This window comes from Oxyura jamaicensis, chromosome 10, assembly GCF_011077185.1.
Source record: "Oxyura jamaicensis isolate SHBP4307 breed ruddy duck chromosome 10, BPBGC_Ojam_1.0, whole genome shotgun sequence".
Lineage (NCBI taxonomy): Eukaryota > Metazoa > Chordata > Aves > Anseriformes > Anatidae > Oxyura > Oxyura jamaicensis.
In genome coordinates this window covers 14,580,990-14,598,342 of record NC_048902.1, presented here as the reverse complement: position 1 = coordinate 14,598,342, position 17,353 = coordinate 14,580,990, and the positions used below count along the sequence as shown (strand labels likewise).

At 42.4% G+C, this 17,353-nt stretch overlaps 1 protein-coding gene across 6 annotated transcripts in view; it reads left to right on the top strand.

The window, feature by feature from the left end:
- Positions 1-17,353, top strand: part of AGBL1 (ATP/GTP binding protein like 1) — a 286,972-nt gene that overhangs the window by 100,561 nt on the left and 169,058 nt on the right. For all 6 annotated transcript variants that reach the window (XR_004753622.1, XM_035336082.1, XM_035336078.1 and 3 more), the window contains one exon: positions 7,062-7,242. Coding sequence is in view for 5 of the 6 variants with exons in the window: in XM_035336082.1 (XP_035191973.1) it covers positions 7,062-7,242 (181 nt within the window). In the remaining variant the exon portion in view is untranslated. The remainder of the gene's footprint in view (positions 1-7,061; positions 7,243-17,353) is intronic.

The window sequence follows — 17,353 nt, the reverse complement described above, 5'->3', positions numbered from 1 at the left end:
AAGTTTTCTGTTGTGAAATTTGGCTGTTATTCCCTATGGTGAGAGAAATGTTGATGGGTGCTCTATTTTCCACGCCCATTTTGGGGCTAACAGGCTCAGTTGTGGGTCCCAAGTTGATCTTTGCCTCCTGTGGTAACAGAATGGGCAAAACATTGAGGTCTTCACACAGCTTTTGATCATTCCTCTCCTGCCCAGATTCTACAAGAAGCTATTCTAGAAAAGTAAAGAGCTTCAGAAGTGGATCCATAGAAATGAAAAAGAAAATAAAAGCCTGTTGGGTTATCACTGTCCCCAGCTACTGCAAGATTGTTATGTACAGAATGGCTTCTAGTGCTCTGGGCAACGTATTTTTAATGTTAACTTCTACCTCTCCACAGGGGAGACTCTTCAATAAAATTCACTGATATTCAACCTAAAAGTTCCTCTGTGAAGTTTCATCCCATTAACCCTGGCTTCACCCTGGTTTAGTACTGTAAACAATTCCTTTTGCTGCTGTGCCTGTTCTCAAAGTGATGGCAGTGAAGGGCAAGGGGTATTACACCGGGGTAAAGGCTGTCTCTCATAAACAAAAAGCATGGGTTGAGGCATTGCTCAGTGTGAAAGCCATTTACTCCTGGAGTGTACTCTGGGGGCATCCCCACTGCAAGGGATTCCTGCTGCAGACTGTCCTGTCCATCTGCTACCCTTGATTTCTGCGGAGAAGCTATTACAGACATCCCCAGAGCTGGGGATGTGGCCCGAGGGCAGCTTATGGTTCAGAATTCAAAGCTCTGATGCTCTGCCCTGTAGGTGCACAGTCAGCTTGATCCCTTTAGGGATCAGATACTCAGAGGTCTCTCTGGCCAGGGATGTCACCAGAAAGTGCAGAATTGCTGTTGCTCTCACAATACTGAAATGTGCCCTGCAAATGAGATAGTTGGGCTGTGGGTGAGTAGTGGATATGTAGGATGAAATGTAAAAGTAAAGGGTGAGAATATTTGCTGTTGTGGAGCTGAAGCCTTATTAAAGTCCTGTCTGTCCTGTTTGGGCAAATTCTTTCTAAAGTATCATGTGTCACCAAAATCCAATTAAACTGTCACATAAATTATCAGAGTTTCCTTTTTCCATCACTGTGGATTACCCAGGGAGATATTTTTATGACAATGGAAGCTTTTTCAGTCTGCTCCTCCTGCCTGATTTCATTTCAGATGAAATCCTTCTCTCGGAAAACAGCCCATGGATTTCATAGCTCTATGGATTTCTGTACTCAGCCTGTGCAGCAGTTATCCTGCAGGTCCCTGCTGCACTTATGGCCTGCCCGTATCTTCTTTTAGGCGTAGGAACATTTAGGGCAATGATTCCACTGCTCTGTTTATAGTGAATGAGAATAGTATCGTAGTCTGTTTTGATGGATCTCTGCTCCAGTTTCTTCCAGTCTTTTGGGCAGCCACTGACTGGTTCCTCTCTCAGCCCAGTGTTGTTATCCCGATATGAAGAACCCAGGAAGTTAAAGTCACAAGCACACCTAACTTGAAAATATTTCTATTTTCTACTTGCTGTGGCTCAGAGGTGTTCCATTTCTCCAGTGCAATCTGTGCTTTTCCTACGCTGGCTAAAAATCATATGGATTGATGGTCAGGACGTGGCAGTACAAAATACTTGAGTATCTGAAATCACCTGCTGGCATAGAAAAAATTAAGACTGTTGTGTGTGCTATGGAAGCAGGGGATGATGGAGCCTTGCCTGCTTTTGACAGATAATCTGGAGCTCCGTACATCAGCTACCTAGATAATCTGTTGGGAAGATTCTTGGACTTGATTTTAGTGTTTGCTTCTTTCTGCTTTCAAAGGGCACACTAAGACATGCACAGAAGCTTGCAACCAGTAGACTTAATGATAATAGAGGAGCTTTGGAAGGTAATTATTAAAGAAAGAAATCCCAGTAATTATATTATTCTGTTCTTAAAAGTTCTAAGACCGTCAGTAATGGAGAAGGCAAGAGAGAGCTTTCTACACCTATCTCTGATCTATTTATATGAAGAAGTCCTGATAATGAAAATATCATGATGAAATAAAATATTTCTGATGTCACTAATGGCAAATGTTTAACATTTTAAACTGATCTTAAGTAGCAAGCAGATGCCTTGCATCACAGAGATAAAAAGAAGTGGCTGAGGTGCTGTGTGGACTGCAATAGTGATTCCAGCAGCTCTCAGGACACAAGGGTTCATTCCAGAGGATTACAGGGTTTCATGGATCAAATTTCTAAAGGGGTAACTAGGATGTCCTAGTGATGAGGATGACCTCTGTAGCGATAGGCATAGTCCTGACACTATTCTGGGAAATGTAGTGGAGTGGCTTGATACAGGACTTGTGTGAACGAGGACCTAAAGGAAGTTAGGGTAAATATGCAGGCACACCAGTGAATGCGGGTAAGTCACTACAGACTGGGACCAGCAGTAGTAGGATGTCAGGCTGCACCAGGGCTGGGTGCTCTGTACCCATATTCATCTCCCCAATCATCTCCGATCATCTCTGATTCAAAGGTGAATGAATTCATAAAACCCATGCACAAAAGGAGGTTGCCAAGCAACTTGGAGCCTGAAACACCCCCACCACGCTGTGAAGGTAGAGAGCAGCTAGCCAAGGCAATTTGCAGTGTTCACTTCTTTGCCATAGGTAACAGTAATAACGCATATAATGTTAGTGTATTTAAGGGAGGAATAGCTCCTTGATAATTCCAGAAAACAACAGCTGGTCCTGCCAGACTCCATGTTCTGCCTCTGTCATAAGAGATGTCTGCTTCTGCAGCATTTAGCCAAAAGCAGGGTCAGCAAGGAGACAGTAATGTTGGGGTGGGGGAAGAATGGGGGAGGAAAGAATTGTATCTTAAAGTAACCGAAAGACTGAAAACTAGAGGAAAAGCTTTAGGAGGAGAGTAAAGTGTCTGACACAGATTCTGCCTCAGATCAGTCTCATGTTTTCTGTGATCTCGGTATTTGAAGTATTTTTTTTTCAAACGTTAATATATTCATTGTACATCACACCATATCCTGTCTTCTCTCTGACTTTGCGTAACTATGCAGCCTTGGGCATATCAGATGTATCCAGAGCAGGACGCAGCCGTGACATGCATGGGAGAGGTACATTTGGTGTTCCTTTTTCCCTATCATTTGACTCTCAGAATAAGCTGTAGTGGTCACAGATAATTAAGTTGGGAGGGAGAGTTAGCATTCTTGGTTTGTCTCTTATGTCCTGGGGTAAACTTGACCCTTTGATCTGTGCAATGCTCATGATAAATTCAAGCTGTATTGAGAAATAAAGGGAGGAAAAAAAAAAAAAGAAAAAGAAAAAAGAAAAACAACAACAACAAAAAAACACAAACACTGCATTTTAGTAGCCCTGGGCTTGGGGGTAAAGGAAAGAGAGGTATGCAGAAGCACAGCCAGAAAAATTTGAGTCAAGACCTGGATCTAGGTTGAATTTCTCACATGCTGTGTGTATAATTCCCTTTGACTCCTTATAATATCCTGTGTTGTTTCAAAACCTTCTCCCTTTACAAATGGCACGGCCCAAATCTCAGCTTGATATAATTTAGAACCTTAGCCCAGGTCAGGGCATCTGGAACTGCATTTCCTTTCCTTTCTGTGCTCGTCTTGATGAGGAACGCTGCTGTGTTAATGTGGTTTTGTGCTTTTCTTTCAGGCTGCTCTTTCCCCAACTGATGCCATGATTAGTAACATCAAAGTCACCTCTTAGTGAATCTCGGTGATGGCATAATGAGAGGAGGATTCCTACAACAGACAGGAGATTAAGCAGCAAGTTAGCAGTACTGGAAGAACAAAGCCCTTATTTTCATGCATATATCCACAGTTAAAAATGAGTGAAGAGAGGGGGAGATGGGAAGTAGGTGATACGTTAGAATTATTACTCAAAGGGTTTTTGCTCAAAGTTTTGCAAGAGGCATCAGTGATGCTTTAATCTCTCATCTCTGGTTTTGTTGGTGCCACGTTAAATCCTGGCCATGTCGAAATGTAACGCAGAGTAATGAGACAAGATCTGTTGGATGAGGCTTTATGTAGCATGAAAAGGTTCCTCTGCTCTCTCCTTTTATTATTTACATTCCCGGAGAAGGTTATGTGTCATGTGGGCTTTGCAGAGATAAATGGCTAACCTGAGCTTTCTGGCAGCTTCCCCAGAACTTGGGAAGGATTCTGCCTAAGCGTTGGCCTGAGGATTTTGAAGACCCGAGCTCAGTTTTGGGCCCCAAGGGATGTGTTTGAGAACTTGTAGCTCAGTGTCCTGAAGATAGGCGTGACATGGCACACTAGGTAGCCACAAGGGGCTCAGGATTGAAATACAACAGAGGAAGGGTAGCTGAGCACCAGTGGAAACCAGCAGGCTGTGCTGGGTAGCAGTCAGCTGGCCTCGTCAGGACTGCACTAGTGAGGCACGGTAAGCCAGGAATGAAGTGAAGCAGCTCAGCTAAGTGCACAAATCTTGCCTGGTGCTTGCCAGTCAGTGTACTGAGCACAGCTGACCAATGCTGCTGTCTACTGCTTTCATAAGCCGCAATGTTTATCACAGTTATCACAACAATTTCAAGGCAGATAAATTACTGGATATGCTTTACAGTTATAGGACTGAGTGATTTCCTCCTGTCACAGAGTCATGTCTCTCTTTGCCAGGTGTCTCAAGGGTAGCAAGTGTTATGGCCATAACATCAACTCTCTGCTCTATTTAGTGCTTCATTAGTCTCGCTGGGTGCAGGATGGGGGAGAGCAGCATTTTGATATGGGATTTGGCTGCAGTGCCTTCTGTGAAGGGAACAGGCACTTAACAAGACCTGCAGTTTGCCTACTGCTACGGACCTTTGTTATGACTCTCCTGTGGATGGGATGTTTGAGTTGCAATCATGCTTGTCAGGAGGGGAGCTATTAAAGGAAGCTTTAACTGGAGTAGAGAGAATTCCCTGGTTGAACCCTACAGCTTTGGGCTGCCACCATTGTCACCCACAGGGAAACAGTGTAGATAATGTCTGTCTGCTCTCTGTACCCCAACCATTTCCTGGGTTTTAAGATAAGGAAACTCTAGAAGCTTTTCTCACATTGAAACGAAGACAGACAGGCATATCAGTCTTGAGAAGAAGAACAGAACTCAGGTCTCTGCCAGTCCCACAGCATTTGCAATTAGCAGAGATGAGAAAGCCCTTGCTTAGTTTTTTTTTTTTTTTTTTTTTTTTTTTTTTCTTACTTTGACTGAGGGAAGAATCTCTCAATTAACATGCTGTGTGCTCTCCCAATGTACAGAAGAGACAAGAGTTGTTAAAGCTGTATTCATCAATTGCAAGAGAACATGTTTTATTTTGCTTTGTGCTATTTACAGCTGTTGTCCATTAGGAGCCCTCAAGAGCCTCATTCTCCACTACAACAACATAGTCCCATAAGTTTAGCTCAGCAATGAGCCTGCAAAACAGCACTAAATCATGGAGATGGGAGAAAGAAGAAAATGTTTGGAAATGGCAAAATGGAGCTGATGTCTTTGTGAAAGCTAGTTTTTTGCTTGTTGCTATTTAAAAGCATTACTAAGGTAGATTGTAATGCGCAGCACCTAGCTGGAGCAGAATAGAAATTATGTATTCTAATTTTGGAAAAAAAAAGGCAGAATGGCTGGGATGTGACTTGGGCACTTGGTATATTTTCACTAATGTATATACATAACTTGGGTTTATGATGTGTAAAAACGTGGTGTAAGAATAAGGTGTAAGAATGATAAAAACAAAATAATAATATATGGCTGTTGAGAAAAGAGTTCCAGTTGCTTCACTGGACCACAGTAGAGCTGTTCTGTGTGAGTTCTTTGAGCTGAGAGTGCACTATTGCCCACCAAATGTTTAAGAAGAAGGCATGGAGGTGGGGAGGGTACAAAGGGGATTATTTCTAAATCTGTATGCATCCTTGAAAGACGCAACTGTATTGTACTGTAATGTACAGATTGAGCAGAAATGAACAAAATATACATTTAAGAAGAATTACTGTTTATTCTTTCTCTGGGAAATGAGAAAATTCACTTGTATTCTCAGCTCTGGCAGTCTTTGCTTGTTGGCCAAATCACTAAGCAGCACTTTAATAGCATCTATATTTTTCAGCATGGTGTGCTACCTCCCCGCTTCACATTAATTGATTAATGATTTGTAAAGCATTTAGAAAACTGAAGGACAGCTTTGGGAGCTAAGGGCGAAGGAGCATAACTTGCTAATTCAGCATTTGTTTACAAGGGCACTCAGATGATGTGTTTGGTTGTGTTTTATGTCCTTTTACCTCTCCAAAGCCTGTCAGCTGAGGTCCCTTCAATTCAGGCAAGTGAACCGGGCCTGAGCTCTGACATCACCTGACAGAGCTGGAAAAAAACATCTCGGTATCACTGTGATTCCCTGACAGAAACTGGTTTCCACTAAAGCAAATCTGTCAGGTTGACTTGTGACAGCTGCGTGAGCTTGTGAACGCCTCACAAAAGGATCATTTTAAGACACCTCAATGCTTTGTCCTTTCCTTTTATTTTCTCTGCCTGGCAGGTGTCTCCCTCTGCCTTCTTTTTCCTTGGCCCATCCGTGGAGTATGCTCAACACAGATGGGATCTTCAAAGAATCTGCTGTCAGACTTGGTCTTTTCTAAGCATATGTATACTGAGAGTTTATGGAGATTTATAACTAGGCCAAATGTGGGTGCTTTTTCACAGGAACAGCAAATAACATTTCTGATAACAAGGCAACGTTCTCTGCCAAGCTGCGAGTCTACTTTGAAAGGGGGGTTCATCAGATCTTATCAATGGACTGTTTAGTAAGATTTTGATCAAAACAAAACACCACCAACAAATGCCAACCATGCCAAATGTATTACTAGAAACAGCTGAACTGTTCTGGTTGCAACTTCTGAATATCATTCTTGCAAATCTGAGCCTGTGTCTACATTAACTGAAAACAGCAAAAGTTTATTGGATGCTTATGAAATGAAGGTTAGTTCTGAAAACTCTACCTCTGCAGCCTCTATGAGTAACATCTTCAAATCTTTGCTTTTTTTACAGACAATCGTCCGTATGTCTTTCTAATGGCCCGCGTTCACCCTGGAGAAAGCAATGCCAGCTGGGTTATGAAAGGGACCCTAGAATTCCTTGTGAGCAGTGATCCCATTGCTGATCTCCTAAGGAAATGTTTCATTTTCAAGATTGTCCCCATGCTCAATCCTGATGGAGTCATCAATGGCAAGTGAGTTATAGTGGCATGTACTTTTTGTGGGGTTTTGCTGGGTTTGCCTGCAGGCTTTTTTCCTATACACCTAGCAGGTCTTGTCCTGCATGTTTTGGGTCAGAAGAATTCTCTTTGCCTAGAGCCTTGTGTTTTATTCATCCAGTTATTAATCCTGTATGGTAAATGTAATTCTTGGATGTAGCCCAGTGCGCTGTCTTGCGTGGCTCAGATGTTTGCGATTCTGTACTGTGTGTGGCCATAAGATGTCTCATACATACTGCATTAGTGGTACCAGACAAAGTGGATCTTGCTTGCTAAATGGAGATCTATCTGTTCTGCTAAATCAGCAGGGCAAACTTCACCTGTAAGGAGATATGCTTGGGAATAACTGTCTTTAATGCTTTGTATAGCCTGAGTGGGGAAAGATGAGTAAGGATCTATTAAGTCTTCAAGTTTTCATGGAAACATTTCCATATAGTGAAGCTCCCTCCTTCTCCCACCTCCTTTTCAATCTTCTCTCCCACACGCTTCCTAAGAGATACCAAGACTTTCTGAGCTTACAAAAATACAGATTCCTTTTTGCATTCTTTATAGCTGCTTTTACACCAACCCTGCCCATCCACACTAACATACCTTCCCTCTCCCTTCTCAAAGGATGAAAAATTGCAAACTTGTTTCTAATATATTAAAGTAAAATGTAGTAGATTGCTGTGGAGCTAGTGAAAGAGGAATTCCCCTTGAGTGATTGACAAGTGTAGCATGATATGGTAGGTTTTCACTTCACTGTTCTTGGAGTGATGGTGAGTCGTGGACTGCTTGTAAGTGGTTGTATGTCTCTGTACTGTCTCTGATGCAGGGGCAGAAAGTTGTGGCCACATCCCATCTGCAGCACAGAAGCTGTGCATTTTGGCCTGGTAATAAGGTCTTGCAGGTTTCAGTTAGGACTGTGTCCTCCAGCTAGTTGGAATGGACTAACCTCAAAGCTGAAAGATGATTTTAGACAAGCACTGAAATGCATAAGGTGGAGAGGAGCAACTTTTCTTAAGCTACAGTCACCCATCTGGTTTTAGGTCAGGCTGTGCTGATCAGGTGTTGCAGGAACAGAAAAATGACCCTAAACAAGACCTTGAACTTGTTTGGCTCTAAAAGAATCCATTTCAGTTGTGGGTGAGGGCTTCTGCAGAGAGCAACTGTCTCTAGTCTGTCACTATGAACGGTTTTTCTCCTTCTATGCTCCCCAGGACGTGAGTGTGTCAGTAGTTTGGGAAGACTGTTCTGAGTAGCTCAATACTGCCCCTGAGTATTTGAAGCTTCTGCTGGCACCAAATGCTTCCTTGATCCTTCCAGACAGCAGAGGCAAAAAAAGAAAGGTTGTGGCTTTTTTTTCCCTTTCTATTTTTTGTTTCACTGTGCTTAATTAAAGTTTCCAGCAGATGGAGGACTGGAGGGAATGTCTGACCTTTTTTTCTCCAGCTGTCAGGAGTGAGTATAGCAGAGAAGGGGCCCTCAGGAGGGAGGATGTGGCTCTCAGTGACACCTGGATGAAGTGTACTGTCTGAGCTCACGTCATGCAGGAAGGTGTTTAGCCTTCCCTCGTGCAAAGGAGCTTATACTGTAGTTAAATCTGCCGGTGAGTGAAAAAGTTTGGTAAGCCTTACATGTGGAGTAGGAGCAGGGAAAAAGGGACTTGGCCATGGCTTTGTAACTGATGAGGCCCGGGGAAAGGAGAGAACCATTCTTTTATGCTGTAATTTAAATGCTTGTAGGCTTTGAAGTCTCCTGTGGCTCAGATATTCTTGTTTCTTCCCACATGCTTTTTCAGTGGACTCAGGCCCGCTACACAGAAAGAAAGGCTTCTGTTCTGGGCCTTAAGCTTAGTGACAGTTTAGTGAAAATAACTGAGCAGTGGAGAAAAAAAGTATCTTTCAGGCCCTTAACGTCTGTGTACGCACATTCAGATTTCTTTAGCTATTAATGTTCTACCTTACCCAGGTTTGAGTGCCTTAGTATATCCTGTTGTCTTTCAAATCAAATCACTGCCAAGGTTATGAGGAAAACTGTTTTCTGAGGAAACAGGTCTGTAGCCCATTCTCGACCATAGCACTTGTAAGTAGGTACTTGCTATGTATTTTTTACACCTCTAAAACACATTTCATGAAGCCACTTGTTTGTCTTGGGATTCACAGTCCCTTTTGTGCAAGGGATTGACACACTGAATGCGTCAAATCTCCTGTCAAGGCCAACAATTGTCTTGGTTCTCTGCTGGAGATACCTGCATGTGGTAACCTGCTGTTTTATTTCTTCTTATGAGACAATGATCCCTTCTGTTTTAATGCTAGGATGATGCCCAAAATTTTCAGGTAAAATGACCTCTTCCATAGCAAAAGCTGCTATAGAAGCCATCCAGAGAAGTCCCATTGCCCTGACCAACTCATCCTGGGTCTGGCTCTTCTAATAAGCAGACTGATTTAAATTTTATTTATTTATTTATTTTTACTTTTGCTTTGGATGTGCATCTTCCAGTAAAACTCTACCCTACTCTCCTATGTTTTTGTCAACTGGTATTAATCCTTCTTTAGTCTTATCTCAATATCTTTATTTAAGAAAGAGTCAGACTTTTTTCTGTTGGTGGTTCTTTTGAAGCTCCTCACTCTCCCTCTTCCCCAGTCCTTTGTGCCAGAGCGTGCTTAATGCTTCCCTGACCGTCACAGAGATGAATGTCAGTGCACCATTACAAAAGATTTCTTCCAGCAGCCCAGCTGTGCCCCTACCCCTGCTGGCTCCCTGCTGCAGGCATAGCTCAGTGGAAGAGTGCTTGTCCCAGCAGGGTATCTCGTGAGTGCACTTTGGGAGCCTTGTGCAGCAACAAGACGATCAGGGCCTTGGTATTTGCTTTGGTTAATGTGATCTGAAAGTTACATGGGGAGAATGTTCCTCTCTCACAGATATGACTACAGTAATGCAATTATGCTCTGACTGTGTGTGGCTGAGCTGGGAAACAGCTCTCCACTCTCCTTTTCACTTCAGTCGATGCTCTGAGAATCCGTACCTCTCTGTCAACGATGGAGTTGCAGCCCGATCACTGGTGCTAAACGAAGGTAGTGGTGATGCGAGTGTGTATGTACAAGTGAGGTTGTCATCACATAACAATATAGATCACTACCAAATAGTGTAGCTAATTTGGGTTTGTTCAAGCCAGAGAGAATTGATGATTGTGTTGCTGTGTGTGGCTGCATGGTTTGCTCCATCCTGAGCAGCAGTCAGGTGTAGGTTTTGTTAAATAATATTCAGCTGATCTGATAACTGCTATACATTTTAATATTAGGTACGACTTTTCATAAGTTGATCTTACACATTGTCAGACGGTGGCTTTTTATCACTGCAGGGGATGGGATGCTGCCTCCAATAGACCTGTGGTCTGACCTGATAAGATTGTTTTTATGCTTTATTTTTTTTAGATTTTTTTTATGCTTTATTTTTTTTTCTTCTTCTGATATAAATTACGAGGAAAAAATAATCTTCATCACCGGGAACACAAGTGTAAGTCAGCTGGAAGTGACAAACACATTAAACTGCTTAAGAGAAAGCATTCTTGCAGGCTGACTCTTTTGTGTAGGTTCTTCTATAAAAACCCAAGGTTTTAAGAATGTTCTTGTGAACATCTTCCTCCATACCTCTACCCTTTTAAAAATTAAAACAGATAAATAGGAAAGCTTTAGAAGAAATTCCAGTCTATTAAGTGGTGGAGAATCCACGAAGGGGAGAATAGCATTTTCATTAGGAAACTGATATAAAATGCAGTGGGTAAGCGAGAGGCTTTGTTCCTGGCTCTGCTATTGATGGACTATGTGACCTTGGTCATTTTCTCCTCCTCTTTTTGTGAGTTTTCTTCCTGGGAAAATGAGATAATGACATACCACAACCTTTGCGCAGCATGAAATGAAGTGAAATGTGTGTACTGGGAGCATTTACTCTTCAATCTAGATCATCTTCTGATTCAACTAGTGAAACCAGGGTCAGGCAGGGATCTTGTAAAAGCTTAATTATGGCAGCACAGAAGGAAATTTTCATAAAGAAACAGAACTCTGTTGGCTGTCCGCTCTGTGTCCGCTTAAGCTTGTTATCACACACTTGAGCATCGAGTTGCATGTGCACCGATGCTTACCTATGCAGGTGCATGCTGCCCTGTGATGTGCTCTAGGGCTGTCTTCTCTGTGCACCTGCTGCGTATGCTCCTGTCAGTGGCTTGCACACACAGCCATTCCTCAGGGTCTGCTCAGACCGGCATACCTCCTACACACACCTGGCAGTCCCACATACGCTCACAGTTGCAACACGGTAGTCAGCATTTTGTTTTTCTTTGGCTGGACTTCTTCAGACACTGCAGTTCCATATAAATATTGCTATTTATTACCCCTAAATTTAGGGTTATTAATTATGTCAGTATAACCTAATTTATATCACCATAAACAGCAATAATAAATGCTGCCAAATGCTAACACTCAATGCTTGCCAACTGTGCCTATGTTTAATGAGTGTTTTTTCCCCCCACTTCCCAGAAGTATTAAATTAAAAATGATTCAGCCTTGCAAGATCATTGATCAGGCAAGAGGTGGGAGCTCCTAGAGAAGTGCTTTTGTTTTAAAAAATACTTCCCGTGCAGTCTCTATGTATTTTGTGTATTCACAAATTCTCTCAATTCTCTCCCCCCTCACAAACCCCTAACTGCCCAGTGTCACAGTTCTGAGTTTCTTGCTCCTACATTACCATCCTCTTCTTTCTTTACTCCTTTTAATGTTTCCTCTTTCTTCTCTACTGTTTGCCCTTTTCTCACTCTCCTTTCCCTCCTATTGAATCAAAGAAGCTTTTCAATGAAAAGAACTTGATGCATTTTTATAAATGAATTTGAAGAAGTCAGTGGAGATGGGAGCTGGTGAGGTTTTATTTTGGTAAAGGAAGATGAATTTTTTGGAAGCTGCATGATTTTTTCAAAGCCATGGGGTAACCATAGTAGCAGTTAGGAAGAGGAAATCCTGATTTGCATTTTGGATTATAGCCATGGACTATTCTTTATCTGGTTTAAATACACCCTGTACCCTTCTGCACCTGCCCTCCCATAGCACAGGCTGAGTAAGCTTTTCTGCTGCTCAAAGGTAAGGCAGGTGAGCTGTTGCCTCTGCTGTTTCTCTCTCCATTGATATCCACTCTACTTTAGTCAGAGTGTTTATTCTATCCTGTTCAGTTTATCAGGCTTTGTTCATTACCTCCTGGAATCCGAAAAAGCAGAGAAAAGCTTTACCTCTTTCACAATTACTGAAATGGAGAGAGATAAATGTCCTCTGAAATCCCCTCCAGAACACATTTCCTTTATGTGCTCTCAAAAGTTACAAAGGGAAAAATATCAGTGTTGCCACTTATTCTGTGGAACCCAGTTCTTTGTTTTTTTGAAGGATACTCTTGGGAGGAGGACTAGATGTGGGTTTATCCGTATACCAAAAAGCATTATTTGTATATATGACTTTTCTCCTGCATCGTTGCTTACTCTCCTCCATCGAGACATTGTGTTCTGCAGACAGTAAGAGACAGAACTGGACAGGGAGGGCAAAAAAATCTAATGGCTAGTCTTCAAGAGTTGTTTGACGATCCAGAACTGCATCCTCAAGGATTAAACTTTGAGGTGATGTCATACGAAACCATGTAAATGTAGACATCACTCCTTTTTTCCACCTCCTTCCCTTTATTGCTTCTCTGTGGTCAGAGGATTGAAGAGGAGTTTAATTCTCAGAAGCTAGCCTTGCATAACTAAATTGGTGCCATGCTCTTTGCAAACACACTCCACAGGCTCTCTCCAGACTAGCTAATCTATGAAATGTGTTTCTGTAAGGATTGTGCAAAGAGGTGGGAAGGCTGGGAAAGGAGTGTTTTTGAACTGACGTTAATTAAAGCAGGGGAAGAATTATCTCTAGGAGAGAGAGGTACTCCAGGATTAGTGTGCTGCTGTTCTTTAGCAGACACTGTTGGACTCTGTCCCCCATGTCGTATTCTGAAGCCCTGAATCTAAATGAGCACCACCATGCCATCAGTACTTAGCTCAATGCATGTAGAAGGCAAGGGATACTTGGATAAAAGAATATTTTTGCAAAAGATTCAATCCTTACTCATTCAGAACGGCTGTGCTCTGAGCTGCACGTCGTAAGATGGCATATTTGCATGCACTGACTCAGACCTCAGAGGGGATGAAAATGCCAGGTTGGGGAAGAGAGGTCCCTGTCTGTCCTGGCTTGGTGTGTGGCTCTGGGAAGTGTTTATGAAGTGTGGGTGAATTTTCCCTGTACAGAGGAAATGCTTCTCAGCTAATTGCTGCTCTGTTTCCTCAAGCATTGCCTCAGTTGCCTTATATTAATTAAGAGGGCAGGGATCCTGTTCCAGTGGTGAAGCAGAGCTGGTGAATAAGCACTTGTTGGACACTGTGGTCTTCTCAGCAGGCCATCCTGAACGTTTGTGGGTGCTTGTCTGCCACCTTCATTTCTTCCAGTGAAATGGAGCTCAGAGACCACTTTCACCTCTTCAAGGCAAGCAGCCTTATGGCTTCTGACAAGCTCAGAAAACCCCTTAGATGAGGCCTGTGATTTGTGACTTTAGGGTATGTGAATCTGGCTGGTATGTGAGCCACACAAGACGAAAGTGTTCCTTACTAGGTAAGGCTAGTGTTCCTTACCTCTTGTCTCAGCAAGCCCTTCCTTGGTGGGCCCAGAATTGGGTCTCGTCTTCCACCATACAGTTCCCTGGTCCATCTCTGTAGTGGGAGGTGACCCGATTCCAAACCAAGCCCTTTGCCGTGTGCTGTGGTGGCAGCCCATCCTTGGCTCTGCTGAGGCGCACCTCCGTCAGCAGACAGATGTGCCCCAGGACTCCCTTCTGACAGCGCTTCCAGGGCAGGATTGTTTATTCCTTCCTTTATCAGCCAGAGCTGCAGGGCCCCCTGAGTTATTAGATCTATTCGCTCATTGTCAGTGTTTCCTCCTTCGTAAATATGTCCCCATACGTCTCTGCTCCTGAGGAATATGCTTTCTCTTCTATTTACTGCTTTTCCCAGGCCCCCACTTCCTCATTGCCTCCTCCACCCAGCGGCCCAATAACAACTGAGGAGATAAATAAGCCACATAACTCTTCCCAGCTATTGTTTTTGTTGTTGTTGCCCTGCATAGTAATATATATAATAACAAGGAAACAAATCTTATTACTAAAGTAATTACAATAAATAAAAAGCTGAGAAGGGAGATGAAGGAAGGGTCTGTCGGGGAAGAGATTGCAGCAGGATTTTTTAAAATTTAATTTACTTGAGATGTTCTCTGCCACTTTATTGATACCCTGCTGAGGGGGGCTGTGACTAATTAGCAGCCAGCTGTTGTTCTAACACACCCTCACCTAATTTATTGTGTGGCTGAGTCTCTAAAACAGGAGCCAGTCTGCTATTGTTGTCTATGGGACTCAGCACCAGTCTCGTGTCAGTGGTTGGCTTTATTGCTTGGTGCTTGTGTTTCCTGGAAGCTCACTAGCTGAAATTTTGGGTGCTTTCCTGCCATTCCTTTTATTTTCTAGCACATTCTGTGTGCTCCCAGATGTTTGGGCAGGAGAATACATTCAATCTGTTGACTATCAGCTTGTCCCAGCATCCAGTCTAATAAAACCAACACAACTGCTTGTTTTTGATAAATTGGGCAGGGCCTAGGGTTTCTTCACATCTAAAGTGCGGGCCCTTGTTTTCTTGCTCGCTGGTATCTTATGAAGTGCTGTACCATGCTTGTCAGTGCAATGCAGAAAACAGTACCATCTGTCTTCTAAATGGTCACAAAAACTAATTAGTTAATGCTCGTATTAAGGACTGGAGGGATCAAATGCATTGTCTCGTGTTTCATCAGGCCTCCAGTTGCAAAAGGATGTGCGGTGTTTGCTCTGAAACAGTAAAGGTACTGCATGAGCAGAGTACATCTCCCCTGGCTCTTTCATACACAATTTATGCTGATGATTCAAGGTCACCTGGGAATTTCACTGCAAAAATCACTTGATGTGGGCTCAGTGATATTAATGTCTTGGACTACTAAACAACTCAGCTTTGAGCCTTGAAAATTATTTCATTTTAGATGGGTACTACCTTGTATTTTCAAGTTAGCATGAATATTAGATATGAACACGATGTTCCATGGGCTCAGAAAGGAATTATTTTTGTTCTGCATTCGTGTCTATTCTCCTGACTGACAACGGGAGTTCATAATCAGATATGTGCACTCCTTTGACATTTCTAGGAGCCAGGAGACTGGTGTACAAAGCTAGCTTTTAGTACAGTTAATGAGTTGATTGAATTATATTATTATTCTTATTAGTCTGATTGTGTACAAATATCTCCTTTGTTTGTTATTATGCTTATTTAAGCCCCCTTTCTGATAATATTATTCCCATAGCAGTTGTGCCTGTGCTAGGCTCTGTGCAGACAAGCAAGGAGCAGCTGGTCCCCGGTTAGGAACTGATGCATTAGTGGCACGGTCTGTAGTATTGATGAGAATGAAAAGGATACTGGGGTGCTGGCTGATGGATCTTCTGTGGAGTCCGATCCATTTTCTCAGCTGTGGCCACTTGATGCCCTCCTTCACTGTTACATCCTGGGATGGGGAAAGTATCTCGCTGCCACGACTTCTGCATCCATCCAATGAAACTGGGAGGCTCAGTGTCTTCAACGCAGGGACAGGAGAATTGTATTAAGTCACAGGAGTCTCCTTATACCTTCCTGCAATTTGCAGGAGATACTTGCAAACCTTGATGCAGCTGGCCCCACAGGTAAACAAACACTGAAAACTACGATGGTTACTGTTAACCTTGGATTTTGCATCTGATTCCTGATCATGGTAGGGATGGAGTACTGATATAAAGGTTGAATATATTGGACAGGAGCTAACGTCATGAGTGGAGAGGCTGTTTTGATCACCTATCTCCAGATCAAGTCTTCTTCCCCAAGCTAATGCCTTTTGGAAGCTACAGATACAGAGTTGGGGTTGTAATTCATGGGATGGGAAAAGTCCACAAAATGAAATTGTAAAAACTTCACTTTTATAGATGCAATGAAGAATGTCCAATACTTTACTGCAATATCCACACTACCTGGAAAGCTGAAATTGCCTGGGAATGAAGGTTATTGTCGCTTGTAATATACCTTCATATATTACACTGTGTAATAAATCGGGCAGTATTTCTTTTGCCCTGCAAACTGGACATCCCTGGAGTTCCAAGTGACATTTCAAATTTTATATGACCATTCAGTTCCTTTTAAGTATTAGAACACTTTTTTGTGTGTGATATATGCACAGAAATTCTTTTTAAAAGCATATGAATAAAAAATCTGGAGTTCAGTTATGCAAGTGTAGAGCTGCTTTTCCATGTGTTTGCCTTTAAAAATTCTGTGCTGGATTAGCTCTGTGTTTTGGCTACTATTGTTCTTTAACATCTGTATTTCTGTGTTTCTCTTCTGCTTTTCCTTGCCCTCTTTGTTTCATTTGAATAACAGACTCCAATAAAAGCTGGCAAAGTGCTATGTTAGGAGAGCAGATATGTAACAGCCTTGGGTTGGAGAAATGGACTGGTGATTGAAAATTTTTAGAAATGGGACGAAGAGGCATATCAACAAAAATAAGCTTCATTTGGAAGCCTGTATTTTTGAAATTGCTTGTGCAAAAATGCACCTACAGAGGACTAGCTGAGGTTGAATTGTTCACCTGTGCACATGGTTCATATGATTGCACATGCAATTGGGGTAATTACATGGGCAAATTTTGCTCCAGTAATTTGAGCAAATTGCCACCTTAATTTATAAATCCACCTGAATGTCCCAGAGAAGCAGCAGGAAAATGAAAAACAGAAAATTGTGTCAATGCTGGAATGGCGAAGAGTGGGAAATCAAAACCTCTTCTGCAGCATAAGAGACAGCGCTGCTGGGAGTCAGGAGAAAAAAAAAAAAAAAAAAAAAAAAAAAAGTTGACCAGTTGACCACACTTTTAATGATGTAAATCAGCTCTGAGTCTTGAAGGGGTGGAAAACCAAAGAGCTTTTGAAGTCATACAGCCCAGATTTGAACTGG